At 39.3% G+C, this 15232-nt stretch overlaps 1 protein-coding gene across 2 annotated transcripts in view; it reads right to left on the bottom strand.

The window, feature by feature from the left end:
• The window catches only part of SLK (STE20 like kinase), a gene marked incomplete at both ends in the record, with an annotated part of 52841 nt that extends 38938 nt beyond the window's left edge, over nucleotides 1-13903 (bottom strand). For both annotated transcript variants that reach the window (XM_079715042.1, XM_079715043.1), the window contains one exon: nucleotides 13754-13903. In XM_079715042.1, the coding sequence (XP_079571168.1) occupies nucleotides 13754-13903 (150 nt within the window). The remainder of the gene's footprint in view (nucleotides 1-13753) is intronic.
• Nucleotides 13904-15232: the final 1329 nt, after the last annotated feature.

Here is a 15232-nt window from a genome sequence, read left to right as displayed (position 1 = left end):
CTGCATGCCTCTACCAATGTCCTGGAAGATTTTAAAGATGTGTATTTTACTTGCGAATAGAATGGCATGAAAGGGGAAAAATAATTAATACTAGATAATCTCTAAAGTTCTTTGTAGTAACAAATTTCATTATTCCATGCCCTGGGTATACTGATTAAACCAACAATAATACCATTTGGTTAAATACAAATAATAAATAAAATTTACATTAGAAAATATAGTGCTTCTTACATTATTGTTTGAAAATAACTTGATTACTCATCAGGATATGATTCCAGAGAACTCTAAAAATCAAAACTGAAATAAATTGTTGTTAAGTGTGTAAAACTATCAACAAACATAATGCAAATAAAGTGTTAAAAAGAAACAGTCTCGGGACTTCCCTGGTGGCTCAGTGGTTAAGAATCCGCCTGCCAGTGCAGGGGACACGGGTTCGAGCCCTGGTCCAGGAAGATCCCACATGCCACGGAGCAACTAAGCCCGTGCGCCACAACTACTGAGCCCGTGCTCTAGAGCCCACGAGCCACAACTACTGAAGCCCGGTGTCTAGAGCCCGTGCTCCACAACAAGAGAAGCCACAGCAATGAGAAGCCCGCACACCTCAACGAAGAGTAGTCCCCGCTCACCACAACTAGAGAAAGCCCGTGCACAGCAACGAAGACCCAATGCAGCCAAAAATGAATAAATAAATAAATTCATTTAAAAAAAAAAGAAAGTCTCATCTACTACCTAAAAGCATGAAAATTCTTCACATAAAGACGTAATTATAACTAAACAAATGTTAATAAAAAACAAGAATGAAATAACAAATACTCAGATATTAATTTAAAGGAGACATAACTTCAATAGATAAACAGTTTTCAGAGATCAGTCGTGATCACTTAAAAATCACTATGTTTTTATCTTCACGAATCACAGGAGCCAAGGAAAGAGACTGGAATGACTAAAACTCAGAAACCTGGAGGAAAGATTCTGCAGAGCTGAAACTGAGCTCCCTGAGGAGAGAGTGCTGCTCTGCTCAGCAGCCTCTGGCGGCTCTGAACTTGGAAGAGGATCTTGTGGGACTAGGGTACCTTTTGAAGAAGAGGGGACTAGCCAAGTGGAGCTGGTGTTAGTAAGGGTTGTGATGAGGCTAGCTCTGTGAGTGTTGGAAAAACTACAAACTGAATTCAGGACTGCTGTTGCTGGAGTGAAGACCTTCCACTAGGATGATGGTCAAAGTAACAGGAAAGCAGACAGGGAGCCCACAGGAAACAAAGAGAAAGGCGTAGGTTCTTTCTTCCTCCTCCTCCTTGCAGCCTCCCTCTAGTGCTCCATACTTCTGAAACCTAAAAGTGAGCAGCTGGCAAGTCAGAAATGTGATTTGCAAAATCTTAGAACTGCATCACAAAGTAGAGCTATAGAAGGGGGTGTCTGGAGCTGAAAGACACGAATTTAATAAGTGGCATAATCCTTCTAAAACAGATGAGGATTATAGATGGGAGAACTAAGACACAGAGTAGTATTAAATATTTGGTTATGCAGAATCTAAAAAGAAATGATACAAATGAACTTATTTATAAAACAGAAACAAACTCATACTGGGAAGGATGGGGAGAAGGGATAGTCACAGAGTTTGGGATCAACATGGACGTGCATGTACCAGGCCCCAGGTTCATTCCCCGGCACCTCCAGCTGTTAGGTGGCTTTCAGCAAGCCCCTTAAAGGCAGACTGAGCTATTCTTGGGGCTTCCCTGGTGGCGCAGTGGTTAAGAATCCGCCTGCCAATGCAGGGGACATGGGTTCGAGCCCTAGTCCAGGAAGATCCCACATGCCGCAGAGCAACTAAGCCCGGCACAACTACTGAGCCTGTGCTCTAGGGCCCATGCTCAGCAACGAGAAGCAGCTGCAATGCGAAGCCTGCGCAACGCAACGAAGAGCAGCCCCCACTCTCCTCAACTAGAGAAAAGCCTGCGCACAGCAACAAAGACCCAATGCAGACAAAAATAAAATAAATAAAACTTTAAAAAAGGTCTATGCATTTAAAAATAAAGAAATAAAATAGATAACCAACAAGGACCTACTGTATAGCACAGAGAACTCTGCTCAATGTTATGTGGCAGCCTGGATGGGAGGGGAGTTTGGGGGAGGAGAGATGCATGTATATGTATAGTTGAGTCCCTTTGCTGTGCACCTGAAGCTATCACAACATTGTTAATCAGCTATACTCCAACATAAAATAAAGTTAAAAAAATTAAAAATAAATATTGGTTAATAAACATTCAAAGTTCCAAAGAGCAGTTAAGTAAGGGAAAAAAAAAAAGAATAGCACTAGAGAAAGCAGATAGTTTTAGATTGTTTAGCTATTGTTGCTACCTATTTTACATTATATGCTAATTCTGGTGATCTTCTCAGAGCCCTGATAAGATTTTGCTAGGAATGAGTGTGAATATCAAATAAGAATAAAATTACTCAACATCACTTGGCAAAGATATACAGTTGCTTTCCATTATTTGTGCTAGTTATGTTCTATATAGGTCATTACAAACCCTGAATTAGTGAATACTGAAGCACTGCTCCTAAAAGAAATACACACACACACCCCTCCTCACGTAGATTATAATCTTCAATCTCAAAAACAACTCATTCTGGTAGATTCTATTTTCTTTATTTTACAAAAGAGAAAATGAGGTTCAAAAATGTTAGGTGGCTGCCCCAATTAACAGGTGCCAGAGCTGGGATTCAAACCCCACCCAACTGGTCCCAAGGCAGGAGCTTCTTGCACTTCACTACATTGCTCTCTACTGTCTGCATCCTTTGGAAATCTCTGTATGAGAGCTGAGACAAGAAGACATAGCATCACTTAGTTCAATCTCAGCATGTAATGTGTGGGTCTAGGGACTCACATTTTACATAGCTTTGCACACGTACACAAATGACTGTGAAAGTAATGCATGTATAGATTTGGGGACTACAAACAGATTTTAGCAAGTAGACAAATTCACAAATACAGAATCCGCAAATAATGAGGATCAACTATACATACTCTTCCCATAACATCTGGAAAATATTACAGAAATCCTTTTTAAAAAAGCAATTTCCGGGGGCTTCCCTGGTGGCGCAGTGGTTGAGAGTCCGCCTGCCGATGCGGGGGACATGGGTTCGTGCCCCGGTCCGGGAGGATCCCACATGCCTCGGAGCGGCTGGGCCCGTGAGCCATGGCCGCTGAGCCTGCATGTCCGGAGCCTGTGCTCCGCAACGGGAGAGGCCACGGCAGTGAGAGGCCCACATACAGCCAAAAAAAAAAAAAAAAAAAGCAATTTCCGGGGAATTTCCTGGCGGTCCAGTGGTTAGGACTCTGCGCTTCCACTGCAGGGGCCATGAGTTCATCCCTGACCAGGGAGCTAAGATCCCACATGCCGCTTGGCATGGCCAAATAAATAAATAAATAAATAAATAAATTTTTAAAAGAGTTTTCATGTCATTTCCTGAATTCTGCAAAAGAGAAAGGAATATACTCTATATTCTCTTTATATTCCCAAACACTATTTTATTTATATTGTTCTGGTTATTTATTGAAAACTGAGTTATTGTCAGTCAAGATACCAACAGCAAAATGTCAGTAATAAGTTAACTTTGGCTAAATCTGCAGTTTCCAAAATGTTTTACCAATTCTCAGATCACACAGTTTTCCCACTTATTTCAAGGACTTGCTGACTCGGAGCAGCCTGAATAAACTGAAACATTATTGACAATTGTGTGAAAGATAAGCTGTGGAAATTTGCACAGGCTGCATAGTTGAACAGATGAAAAAGTGAGAACACGAAAAGACAATTTCAAAAAAATATTTAAAAATACGACAAAGATGTACTACTTCTGGACATTAATTCAAGAAAAATAAAGGCTTTTAAATGATAAGGCAGGTCATTACCACACAAACATTCTTTTTTTTTTTTTTTTTTGTGGTATGTGGGCCTCTCACTGTTGTGGCCTCTCCCGTTGCGGAGCACAGGCTCCGGACACGCAGGCTCAACAGCCATGGCTCACAGGCCCAGCCGCTCCACGGCATGTGGGATCTTCCCAGACCGGGGCACGAACCCGCGTCCCCTGCATCGGCAGGCGGACTCTCAACCACTGCGCCACCAGGGAAGCCCGACACACAAACATTCTTAACGTTAAATTATAGAAGGGCCAAAACATGCTGTTGTCAAGGTAAGTTATTCAACACAAATACGAAGATTTTTACAAATAAGGAGAAAAGAAAAGCCAGCACGTTAAAGCTACTTTTGCAATCCAAAGTTTCAGTTAACTCTTTTAAAACATAAATGTATACATGCTAGGAATTTGGACTTCATGTGGTATTGAGTACAAAACATAATGCGGTATTTAACAAACACCAAATAACTTTAGTAATAGTATAGAAGTAGTTGCCTACTCTGAAAGGAGACTTTCTTTCTCCTTTCACAGAAAAAGAGAAAGAGAAAAATGATGACTATATAGAGGGAGGAAAAAAATGTGAAAAGGAGAACTGTTAAGTGAAATAAAGCAATGTGCAGAAGAGTATTTTAAAATATGACCCCTTACTTTTTTATTTTGAAAAATTCAAACCTACAGAGGAGTGAACAGTGAACACCCATACACGCCTCACCCAGAGTCACCAATTAACATTTTGTTATATTTGCTTTTCTCACTCTCACATACACACACACAAGATCCACACACATATATTTCACATATATATGTAAAAGATACATATGTATATACTAACACACACATATATGCATTTCTTTTTTACTATGCCACTTGCAAAGTAAGCTGCACTTCACACATAACCACAATATAATTAACATACCCAAAGAATTTAACATTGATACAATATCTAATATATACTCCATATTCAAATTTCTCAAATATCTAAAAAAAAAAAATCCTTTATTGCTTACATTTTTAAAAGTTCAAACCATGGATTTGTCTGACTGTTTCCTCATTATCAGATTCAGGTTAGATATCTTTAACAAAAATACTACATTAGGTGATTATACAGTTCCCACTGAATTACATCAGAAAATACAGTTCCTCCTGTTACTGTTGATTAACCCTAGGTTTGATCACTTGATTAAGATGGTATCCATCAGCTCTCTCTACCAAAAAGGTACATTTACGGGGTGATACTTACTTACAATACTTACGGGGTGAAACCATGTTCCTCCACAGCCTTCCACACAATGATTTTTTTAGCATCCATCAATAATTTTTGCCTGAATTATTATAGTGTGGTTGCAAAATAGTGGTTTTTCTAATTTATCAATCTTTATATATTAACTAACTAGCATTCCTCTATTAGGCTACTATTTTGTTGATATTTTTGTTGCTCAAAACTAACCAGTATTCTTTGGGCATGTCCCCATTTATTTTTGAGCATATCTTTGCTTTCTAGTCCAAGATATCCAGGCTCCTTTGGGAAAAAATGAGTAGTGGGGAGGCTTTTACTTTTCAATTTTATCACTTTTGTACTTCTCTAGCCCAGACCTGGATCAGACTTTTCAACGAGCCCTGGTTCCTTTTAGTGGGGAATGGTATTTAGAAACCAAGAGCTAGGAGTACTAGTTACCATTACTTCTAGGCCTTTTCAGTGGAAAACAGGAATATGTATATATGTAGTGTGTGTGTGTGTGTGTGTGTGTGTCTGTGTGTTGGGGGCATGAGTGCATGTGTTATCACGAGTTCAAACTAAAACCTCCAGTTCAAAAATCAACGTCGCAGGGTTCTTCCTTACATTTCAAGCTTATAACCCCTTTCTCCAAGTTACAACCCTAGTTCCTAAAACAGCACTATATTAATTAATTTGCTCTATCCTATAGTACATACAAAGTATTTTCAGAATTACAACATTAGTATCACTACTAGTAACAAACCTATTTAATAAAGTTCAAGCATTCTTTGCTGTTCTTTTTATCCTTTAAATATATCCCACTAGTCAGAGCACTCTATTCAAAAATCATTTGGGACTTCCCTGGTGGCGCAGTGGTTAAGAACCCGCCTGCCAATGCAGGGGACACGGGTTCGAGCCCTCGTCCGGGAAGATCCCACGTGCCACAGAGCAACTAAGCCCATGTACCACAACTACTGAGCCTGCGCTCTAGAGCCCACGAGCCACAACTATTGAGCCTGTGTGCCACAACTACTGAAGCCCGCGCACCTAGAGCCCGTGCTCTACAACAAGATAAGCCACCACAATGAGAAGCCCGTGTACTGCAACGAAGACGCAACACAGCCAAAAATAAATAAATTAATTAATTTAAAACATCATTTGAAGCACTTTTCCAGTATGATTATGCTATCAATTTGATAGGCAGTTAAGTTCACCTGTATATACTAACGTGCATGTGTCGATACATTTTCAGTTTTACAAAGAAACATTTGTATATATGCCCATACAGGCATAAAATTTTACCTGAAAAGATACACAGATATTATTATAGTGGTTAAATTCAGGAAAAAAGACTGGCGGGGAAGGCTTTCATTTTTCAATTTTATCATTTTTTGTACTCTTCAAGTTTCTAACCACATGAGTATACCCTTGAGTTCTTTTAAATTAACAGGTTATCTAAAAGGTAGAATTATTTTTATATATTCTTCTTTATACTTTGCTATATTTTCAAAATAATAGTATTTACATTTCTAGAAATAGAGGAAATATATTTTTGGTTTTTTTAAGGTAGAATAGAGCATCATGTCAATCCATAGAAAAAAAATTGTATTCCAGATGAATTAAAATTAAAATTCTTCATAACTGAACTATTAAGAAGTTTAGAAGAAAATATAGATAAATATTTATCTAATTTCTGGGTAGGGAAGGCTTTTCTAAGCATGAAAGTGAAGGGAAAAAAGCAAAGTAACACAATGACAGATTTTGTAGAATAAAGAACATTATATGTCTTTATATCAAAAAAGCAGCATAAACTAAAGTAACTAAAATAACTGCACCATTATTATAAAGTGCTCATTTTCATAGTACATAAAAAGTACTTTCAAATCAACAAGAAAACAACTCTTATTAGAATATGAATAATTCAATTAATTTTTAAATGGCAATCTCTTTAAAAATGAGAGAAATGGAAAATGAAATAAACAGATACTCTTTTTGTCTAGTGAAAAAGCAAATACTTTTTTAAAAGGATAAAAACTAACATTGAAAAAGGTCAAGGAACAAAGGCACAGAAATAGACCATTGTTGGGTTGTTTAAATAGGTGTAACCCATGTATATATACTTAAGTACACAGAAAAATATCTAGACACATATACATGAAACTGATGATGGGGAGTTCCCTGGTGGTCCAGAGGACAGGATTCAGTGTTTTTACTGCCGTGGCCTGGGTTCAATTCCTGATCAGAGAACTGAGATCCCACAAGCTGCGCAGCACAGCCAAAAAAAACCCCCCAAAACAAAACAAACAGAAAAAGAAACCAATGATAATAGTTACACTTATGGAGAGAAGAGAAGGAACAATAATTACAGTAATGGTCAAAGAAACCAACTTTAATCTCTAATAAGTTAATTTTCCCAATAAATAGAACTTCTTTAATTATGTATTGGATTGGCCAAAAAGTTCATTCAGGTTTTTCCATAACATCTTACAATATAATTAAAAATTAATTTAAAAATAAATTTATAAACCTTTCTAGAGTAATTTCAAAGTAAACATTAATAAATGATCATGTATTTTACCCTAACAATTCTACTTCTAGGAATTTATCCTAAAGAAATAGGAAATTCATAGAAATATACCATGTGTATATTGACATTCGACATATGATGGAGGCATTGCAAAGCAATACGGAAAGGGTGGTCTTTTCAGTAAATTGTGTTGAGACAACTGGGTATCTACATAGAAAAAATGAAACTGGACCCCTACTTCACACTATAGACAAAAACCAACATCAGTCTAATTATAGACCTAATGTATAGGAAGAAGGCAACACCACAAAACTTTAAGAACATAACATAGGAGGACATCTTCATCACCCTGGATAAGGAAATTTTAAGACAAAAAGCACTAAGTATAAAAAGTTAATAAACTGAACTACATTAAAATCTGAAATGTCTATACAAAAGAAGGATATCATAAAGAGAAAGAAAAGACAAATTACAAAGCAAGAGAAAATAATGTGCATCATATATAACTTGAGAGGATTAGTTTCCGGAATATATAGACTCCCATAAATCAATGAGAAAAAGAAAAAGAACCCAAAAGACTTTAACAAGCACTTCAGGGAAGAAGAAATCCAAATGGCCAATAAGTATATAAAAAGGAACTCAACCTCATTAGTAATCAGACAAAGAAAACCCCAGCAGGAACAGGAATTGACTGTAAATGGGCACAAGGGAACTTCAGGTGGTCAAAAGAGGATTCTAAAGCTAGATTGTAGTGATGGTTGCAAAACTGTACAAAGTTATTAAAACTCATCAAGTTATAAACAAAAAATAGGTGAATTTTGAGTTATATAAATTATACCTCAATACAGCTATTTTTTAAAATGGGCAAACAAACAGGAAATTTCACAAAAAAGAAAATACCCAAATATCCGATAGGCACATGATAGGCACATGACTCAATTTTTTTAGTCATAAGGAAAATGTAAATAAAACCACTTCACACTCACCAGAATGGCTAACATAAAATATTAATAACAGTATTAATAACAATAGCAAGTGTTGGGGAGGACAAAGAGCAATTGAGAAAATCCCCATCCCTTACTTATGGGGGTATAAATTCATACAATCACTTTGGAAGCCTGGCCATAAGTAAGGGATGGGGATTTTCTCAATTGCTCTTTGTCCTCACCAACGCTAGTTCAAAAATGTATTTTTGAACTAGACTTCTAGGACCAAACTATACATCAAGTATGACATTATAATACAGACATATTCAGACAGTCCTGGTCTTAAAAACCGAACCTTCCATTCATCCTTTCTCAGAAGACTACTGAAGGTTGTACATAACCAAAACAAGGAAGAAATTCCAAGAGGAAAAACAATGCATTTAAGACACTCTTGAAGTAGTTTGAGCTCCTAAGACTTCTGGGGAGGAAAATTATAAGCCATCATTGAGAGATTATTAAAAAAAAGACCTAGAGATAAAACATATGCATAGGTAGGAAGACTCAGTATCATGGAGACGTTAATTTTTCCAAACTTGATCTAAATATAAATTCAATAAAACCCCTTCAAAAAGGCACAACAGGTTTTTTTGTGGAACTCAGTTAAGCTTATTCTGAAATGTACATGAAAGCACTAAAGGCCAAGAATATACTAGACACTGCTGAATAAGAACAAGGGGAAGTCTTTCTCTAGCAGAGATTTGTTTTAATGCTTTCCTAATTAAGACAGCAGGATACTGACAAAGGAATAGACTCATAGATTAATGAAGAGACTAGAGATCGCAGAAAAAGACACATGTTGCAGACAGCACTGCAGAGCAGTGGAAGAATAGTTTCCCCCAGTGATGAAGAGTCTTGGGACAACTGTGTATCCATTGGAGAAAAAAATGAAATTGGACCCCTATATCATACCATTTGCAAAAATCTATTCTAACATTTAGGGTTGTAGACCTAAATGTTAAAGGCAAAATCATAAGGCTCTTAGAAGATAAAATAGGGGATTATCTCCATGATCTCAGGTTAGGAAAGCTTTTCTTTTTTTTTTTTTTTTTTCCAAAGATCTAATTAGCTTTATTAGGTGATTCATCAATCGGGCAGCATCCCATCCAATAACTGGAAGGACACTCCAGGAAAGAATTTCTCAAATACAATACAGAAAGCATTAACTGAAAAAGAAAAAACAAAGTTGGAGTATATTAAAGTCAAGAACTTCCTGTTCATAAAAAGACACCATAAAGAAAATGAAAAGACAGGCACAGAATGAAAATGTATTTGCAATAACCATAACCAGCAAATGGTTAAAATCCAGAATACACTACAAATAAACAAGAAAAAGACATCCAAGAGGTACATGAACAAGAAACTTGAACACAAAAGAAGAAATTCAAATTACTAATAAACCTGTGAAAAGAATCCCTTATTAGCAGTCAGAGAAAGATGTATTAAAACCACAAGGGAAACTATAACATCAGATTGTCAAAACTTAAAAATTCTGACAATATCAAATGTTGGAGAGAATGCAGAGCAAGGAAATTATCATACGCTGCTGGTGGGAGTGTAAACTGGTATAGTATGGCATCATCTAGTAAAATTAAAGATACACTACCCTATAACCCAGCAATTCTACTCCTGAGTTAAGTCTTAGTGAAACTCATACATATATGCACCAGTACTGTGTATAAAAGCCAAACACTGGAAACAACTGATATATCCATTAACAGTACAATGGTAAATAATTGGTGATGTAACCATATATTGGAATTCTATGCAACAATTAACTACATACCGCTTTAGCGATAACAAAGACAAAAACCTTACAAACATAATGCTGATTTCAAAAGAGGCAAGACACAAAATACACTCAATACATACAAAACTAAAGGTATCATGTTTAGTTATACACTCCTAGATAGTAAACTATGAAGAAAGGAAAGAAATGAAAAACTTACAGATAGGATAGTGGTTTCCTTTAGGGGGAGAGAGGAAGCAATTCAGAAAGGAGGTGGGAAGGATTCTGGGGTACTGGCAGAATTCCTTTACTCTGATGGTTGTTAATATGAGTTCACTTTACTATTGTTTGCTAAACGTACATATATGTTTTATACTTCTCAATACAAAGATTATATATTTCACTACTTTTTTTTTTAAAAGGTGCATGCCCATCAGGGACATAAAAGGAATCACTTTCATCCAGCACACAGTCAATAGTTCAGCTTCAATTCAATAGATCATTTCATGTCATTCCTTTTTTTTTTTTTTTTTTCTGTTCAAAGCAACAGAAATCCAAACATAAAAAATTGTGAGGGATACTACATATCTTCATTTATGTGTCAAATAATACTATTAAAAAGAGAAAATAAATTTTAAATTGGGAAGATCTTTCAGGCAAGAAAGTAACTGTTACAGAGTTGTATAGTGCAGGACTGGGTGCAAAGCATACAACAATATGATGGAAAAGTGATTTTGCCTATTTAGAAATTTAACCTTTGTAACAGTTACTAATTTCCATAAGCAAATGACAGTTGGAATCAACTTTAGAAATAGTTTTCTATTACATACTAATACATACAATTGTAAAAAAAAAAAAAGCTATCAAAGCTTTTTCTCTTACACAGAAGTTTATAAATTTAAAATTTCTAGAGAATCTTGTACAATAAAAAAGGTTACAAAAAAGGCAGAACAGGTCAGATAAGTTTAAATTTTAAATTTTCTTTTTAAAAATATCTCAGAGCTTACTCCTTGAAAGCATAAAATAGAAAGATGAAAAGAAAAGATGCAAAGGACTCACACTCTTCAAATATCCCACTAAAATAGATACCAAGCCCACAAAAATTATCCTTGACACAATCTTATAGTGTTCAACTACATGGAGTAAGTCTCTTGCTTTTCAAAAATTCTTCAATTGGTCTCCCACTATAGGAAGATACATTCCCCCTGCAGAGTCATTAAAGAATTAAATCACATAGCGTTATCATGTCCACACAATCTGCCTGTGCCAGAAAATGGTTTACTATCTTCGTAGGTCCCTTTTCCTGTCCCATCCCATATTTTGTTTCCGAGCTGTAAATGTAATAACAGTAATTTTCTGCCATGTTCTGAGCCCTTTTTTGTGTCTTACATTTTTTATCTCCTTTAATTCACACACACTGAGGAGGAGGTCTTACTGATGAGAAAAATGAGACACGGAACGATTAAGTAACTTGTCCAAGGTCACAGGCTGCTATTGAGAGAGCCAAGATATAGTCCAACTCTGGAGCCAGTGTCTTAATATTACACTGTTTCTGTTCAATAAAACATTTATACCACGAAAACTGCCCATAATCACCTACTGCCAACTACCAGATCCCAGATACCTTGAGGATTTATTTTTGCCTTTCCTAGATAACTGCATACTCACAAAACATTAATGGGTAAAAGAATCTAAACACTTAGGGAAATCTATGATTTTCCACCTCAGAAAAAGGAGGTCCAAAGACATTAAATTTCTCGAAGATCTCGAAGCTGGTTTGTGACAACCAGCAATAAAACACAATTCTTAACTCCCAGGAGTGATCTTCCCACTGCACTAAAAGCCCTGTCTACCATACATTCTATACTGTAAGCTCTTGTTGAAATCCATAGTCTACCCTCCACATTAGGCACTGAAGTTTACTTTGTCAACTTTCACAGCACACAGTAGCTTCAATAGCGCTCACAAGCAGGTAACACACATTCTTTCGTTTCCACAAATATAAAGAGAAATGCACTATGTGCTAAGGCAATAGAATTAACCCAAATGTATATAGTTTTGGCCCCTAGTCTTATCATAAAAACATAAATACATTAACATGTGACAAGTGCCATAGTAAGCAAGGTGAACAATGTGTTTTGAAAGCACACAGAAAAGAGTAGATATTTCAGACTAAGAATGAGGGGCTTTGAGATGCATTAGAGGCAGGGCAAAGGCAGACAGTGTGATGATGCTTAGAAGGAAAAATGCTATCACTTCTACCAATAGACATTAAAGTAAAAAAAAAAAAAAAGTAACAGTAAATACGGGGTCAGAAGACTTGAAATCAAATCTAGGCTGTGACTTGTGTGAATGTGAACAATTTGAGTCTCAGTGTCCTCATCTATGAAATGTAGATACTACTGACCTGCATATCTCGCAGAACTCTGACGGGGGCCAAATTATGTGAAAGTACTTTAAAAACCGCAGAGTCCTGTATAAACTTAAGTTATTTATATTTTCACTTCTAGGCAACCCTGTGGGTCCTTCCCCTTAAACTGTCTCATAAAATCCTCACCCTTCAGGATGAAAATATCTGATGACATCATTCATATACTCCTTACAAGACAGTAAACAGTTAACCCATGCCTTCCTATTGAAACGGCAAACCTCTTTCTACTGAAATGAACATCTGTATGTAAAAATATGTGTGTGTATATATGTAAGTGCATGTTTTTTAAAATTTCTTAAGCCCTTAAATTGACTTCTAGTCAATGCTTATTATAATTATATTTAGAAACTAATACCAGATGCAGGTTTTCTTCAGAAAATTTTCTATCAGAAATTCCACTCCATTTTACAGTATGCTGTCAAGCAACCAACTCAAGAATAGTCTGCAAGTAGCAATCACTTTGCTCTCATCCCCAAGAGACTGGTTATGTATGAGCAATAGATACAACCAAATATATACTCTGGACCCCAAAAGGGAACTGCTTTAGTGTAAGTATACATACGAATGCAAACAGCTAGTACACAAATTGAAATCCACTGAAAAGTATAATGAGTTTCTGATTTGAAAATGCTTGAGGGCCACAACCAGACCCCTCCTTTAAATTAAAGAACACCCTCATTTCCTTTAACGTTTAACAGAGCAGACGGTAAACTTTGCCTCCGTTTGGCAACTACTCTTTAAACTACATCCAGGCCCCATTTTGTTCAACCTTAAACCCTACCTCTTAGCTGCTGCTTGGATGATAACCTAAATAAAGTTCCAACGTACGTTTACGAAGTCAGAAGAAGGTCCAAGAGACAGGAACAGGACGCGGGAGCGAGAAATCCTCGTGCCACTCCGGGCCACAGGCTGTTTGATCTCACAAGTGCAACTTCCCGTTTCTCCCTCTTACCTTGTACACTTTCCCAAAGGCTCCGTCGCCCAATTCTCCTATAATTTCCCAAAACTCCTCGGGGTTTAGGTCCCTCTTCACATGTTCGTACTGCTTCTTCTTCTTCTCGCTCCCCAACTTGAAGATCTTACGGAAATTGAAGAAGGACATTCTTCCTCCCAACAGAGTTCCTTACACTTAAGGAGTAAAAACAACAATAAGAGGCAAAGTTTCTCCTCCCTCCTCTCCCGCGCGAGCCCGGCGGGCGACGGCGGGCGCTGGCTGTCCGGGATCCCGCCGCTCCGGCCCGGCCGCCTCCGGAGAAGGCGGGGCGCGACTCCCGCTCCGGCCCACGGGGTGGGGACGCTGCGCGGGCGGCCCCTCCGCCGAGCCCGGCCCGTGGGCCGCGCGGCTAAGCGCCTGGCCCCCGGCCGGCCCTCGGGGGGCGGCACCTGCCCGGACGCTTGTTCCCCGACCGGCCCGGCCCGACGGGCCCGAGTGGTCCGGACGCCCGCGGCCACCGCGGTTAGGCCCGTGTCACGGCGAGTCTCCAGGGGCGTCGGCCACTCCGGGATAGGGACGCGGCCGGCAGCCTCTGAGGCGGGCAGTCGTCTGGCCGAGCTCTCCCGCCCCGGGCCGGGAGCCCGGGGTCTCCTCCGCAGCCGTCTGCACCCGCGGTGCGAGGTCCGCGCGTCCCCCTGGGCTCTGGGGCGCAGCTGCCGCCGCTGCCGCCACCGCTGCCGCAGCCGCTGCCGCCGCCGCCTCCGCCTAGCTCCCTCCCCAGCCCACGCAGCCTCGGCCTAGAGTGCGCGCCAACGCCGACGCCGCAGCGCGCCCGCGCGCTCCCCCGGCCGCGCGCCAGGCTCTCCGCGCACTCGCGCGGGGGTGGCCCCTCTGGCCCCGCGCACGCGCGTTGAGCCCCGCAAGCTGGCGGCCCTAGGAGGCTCGCTTGCCCTCGGCGCGGGGTTCCCTGTTGGTGCTTGAGCTGGTAGCTGGTTGACGGTTGCTCCGGGTTTGTTCTCCAAGCCCCAAATTCTTGTCAGCCAACGGCTTTGATGGAGTTGCCTCTTTGCGCACGACCCTGTTGGTTGTGCTAGCGGATGTTTCCTCCATTCTGGATCTGGGAAAATGCGTAGCGAGCGAAAGCTGAGCTGTCCCGATCTGGACCTTTTCGTTCTCAAACGGGCCCCAGAGTGAGAGGGAAGTATCTGTGGTAGCTGTTTGCTTTGGATCCAGAGCTTACGAGCTCTGTGACCTTGGGCGACTAACCTCTCCGAGCCTCAGTTTCTTCATTGTGAAATGAAGGTCCTTAAAGTCCCGACCTGGGGGTTGTGGCGAGGAGTAAATGAGGCAATGGATGTAAGCCCTTTGCAAGGTGCCTGCACCGGCAAACGCTCAATTTCAGTTCCTGCTGTTGTTCCAAGTGTGCACGTAAGACAGCCATAAAATATAAAAATTGTTTAAGCCCGCTTCTTGAGTGATGATCACGACACTCCCTTG

Source organism: Hyperoodon ampullatus (genome assembly GCF_949752795.1).
Source record: "Hyperoodon ampullatus genome assembly, chromosome: 1".
NCBI lineage: Eukaryota > Metazoa > Chordata > Mammalia > Artiodactyla > Ziphiidae > Hyperoodon > Hyperoodon ampullatus.
The sequence above is the reverse complement of the archived record's forward strand: the minus strand, read 5'-3'. Positions and strand labels throughout refer to the sequence as shown.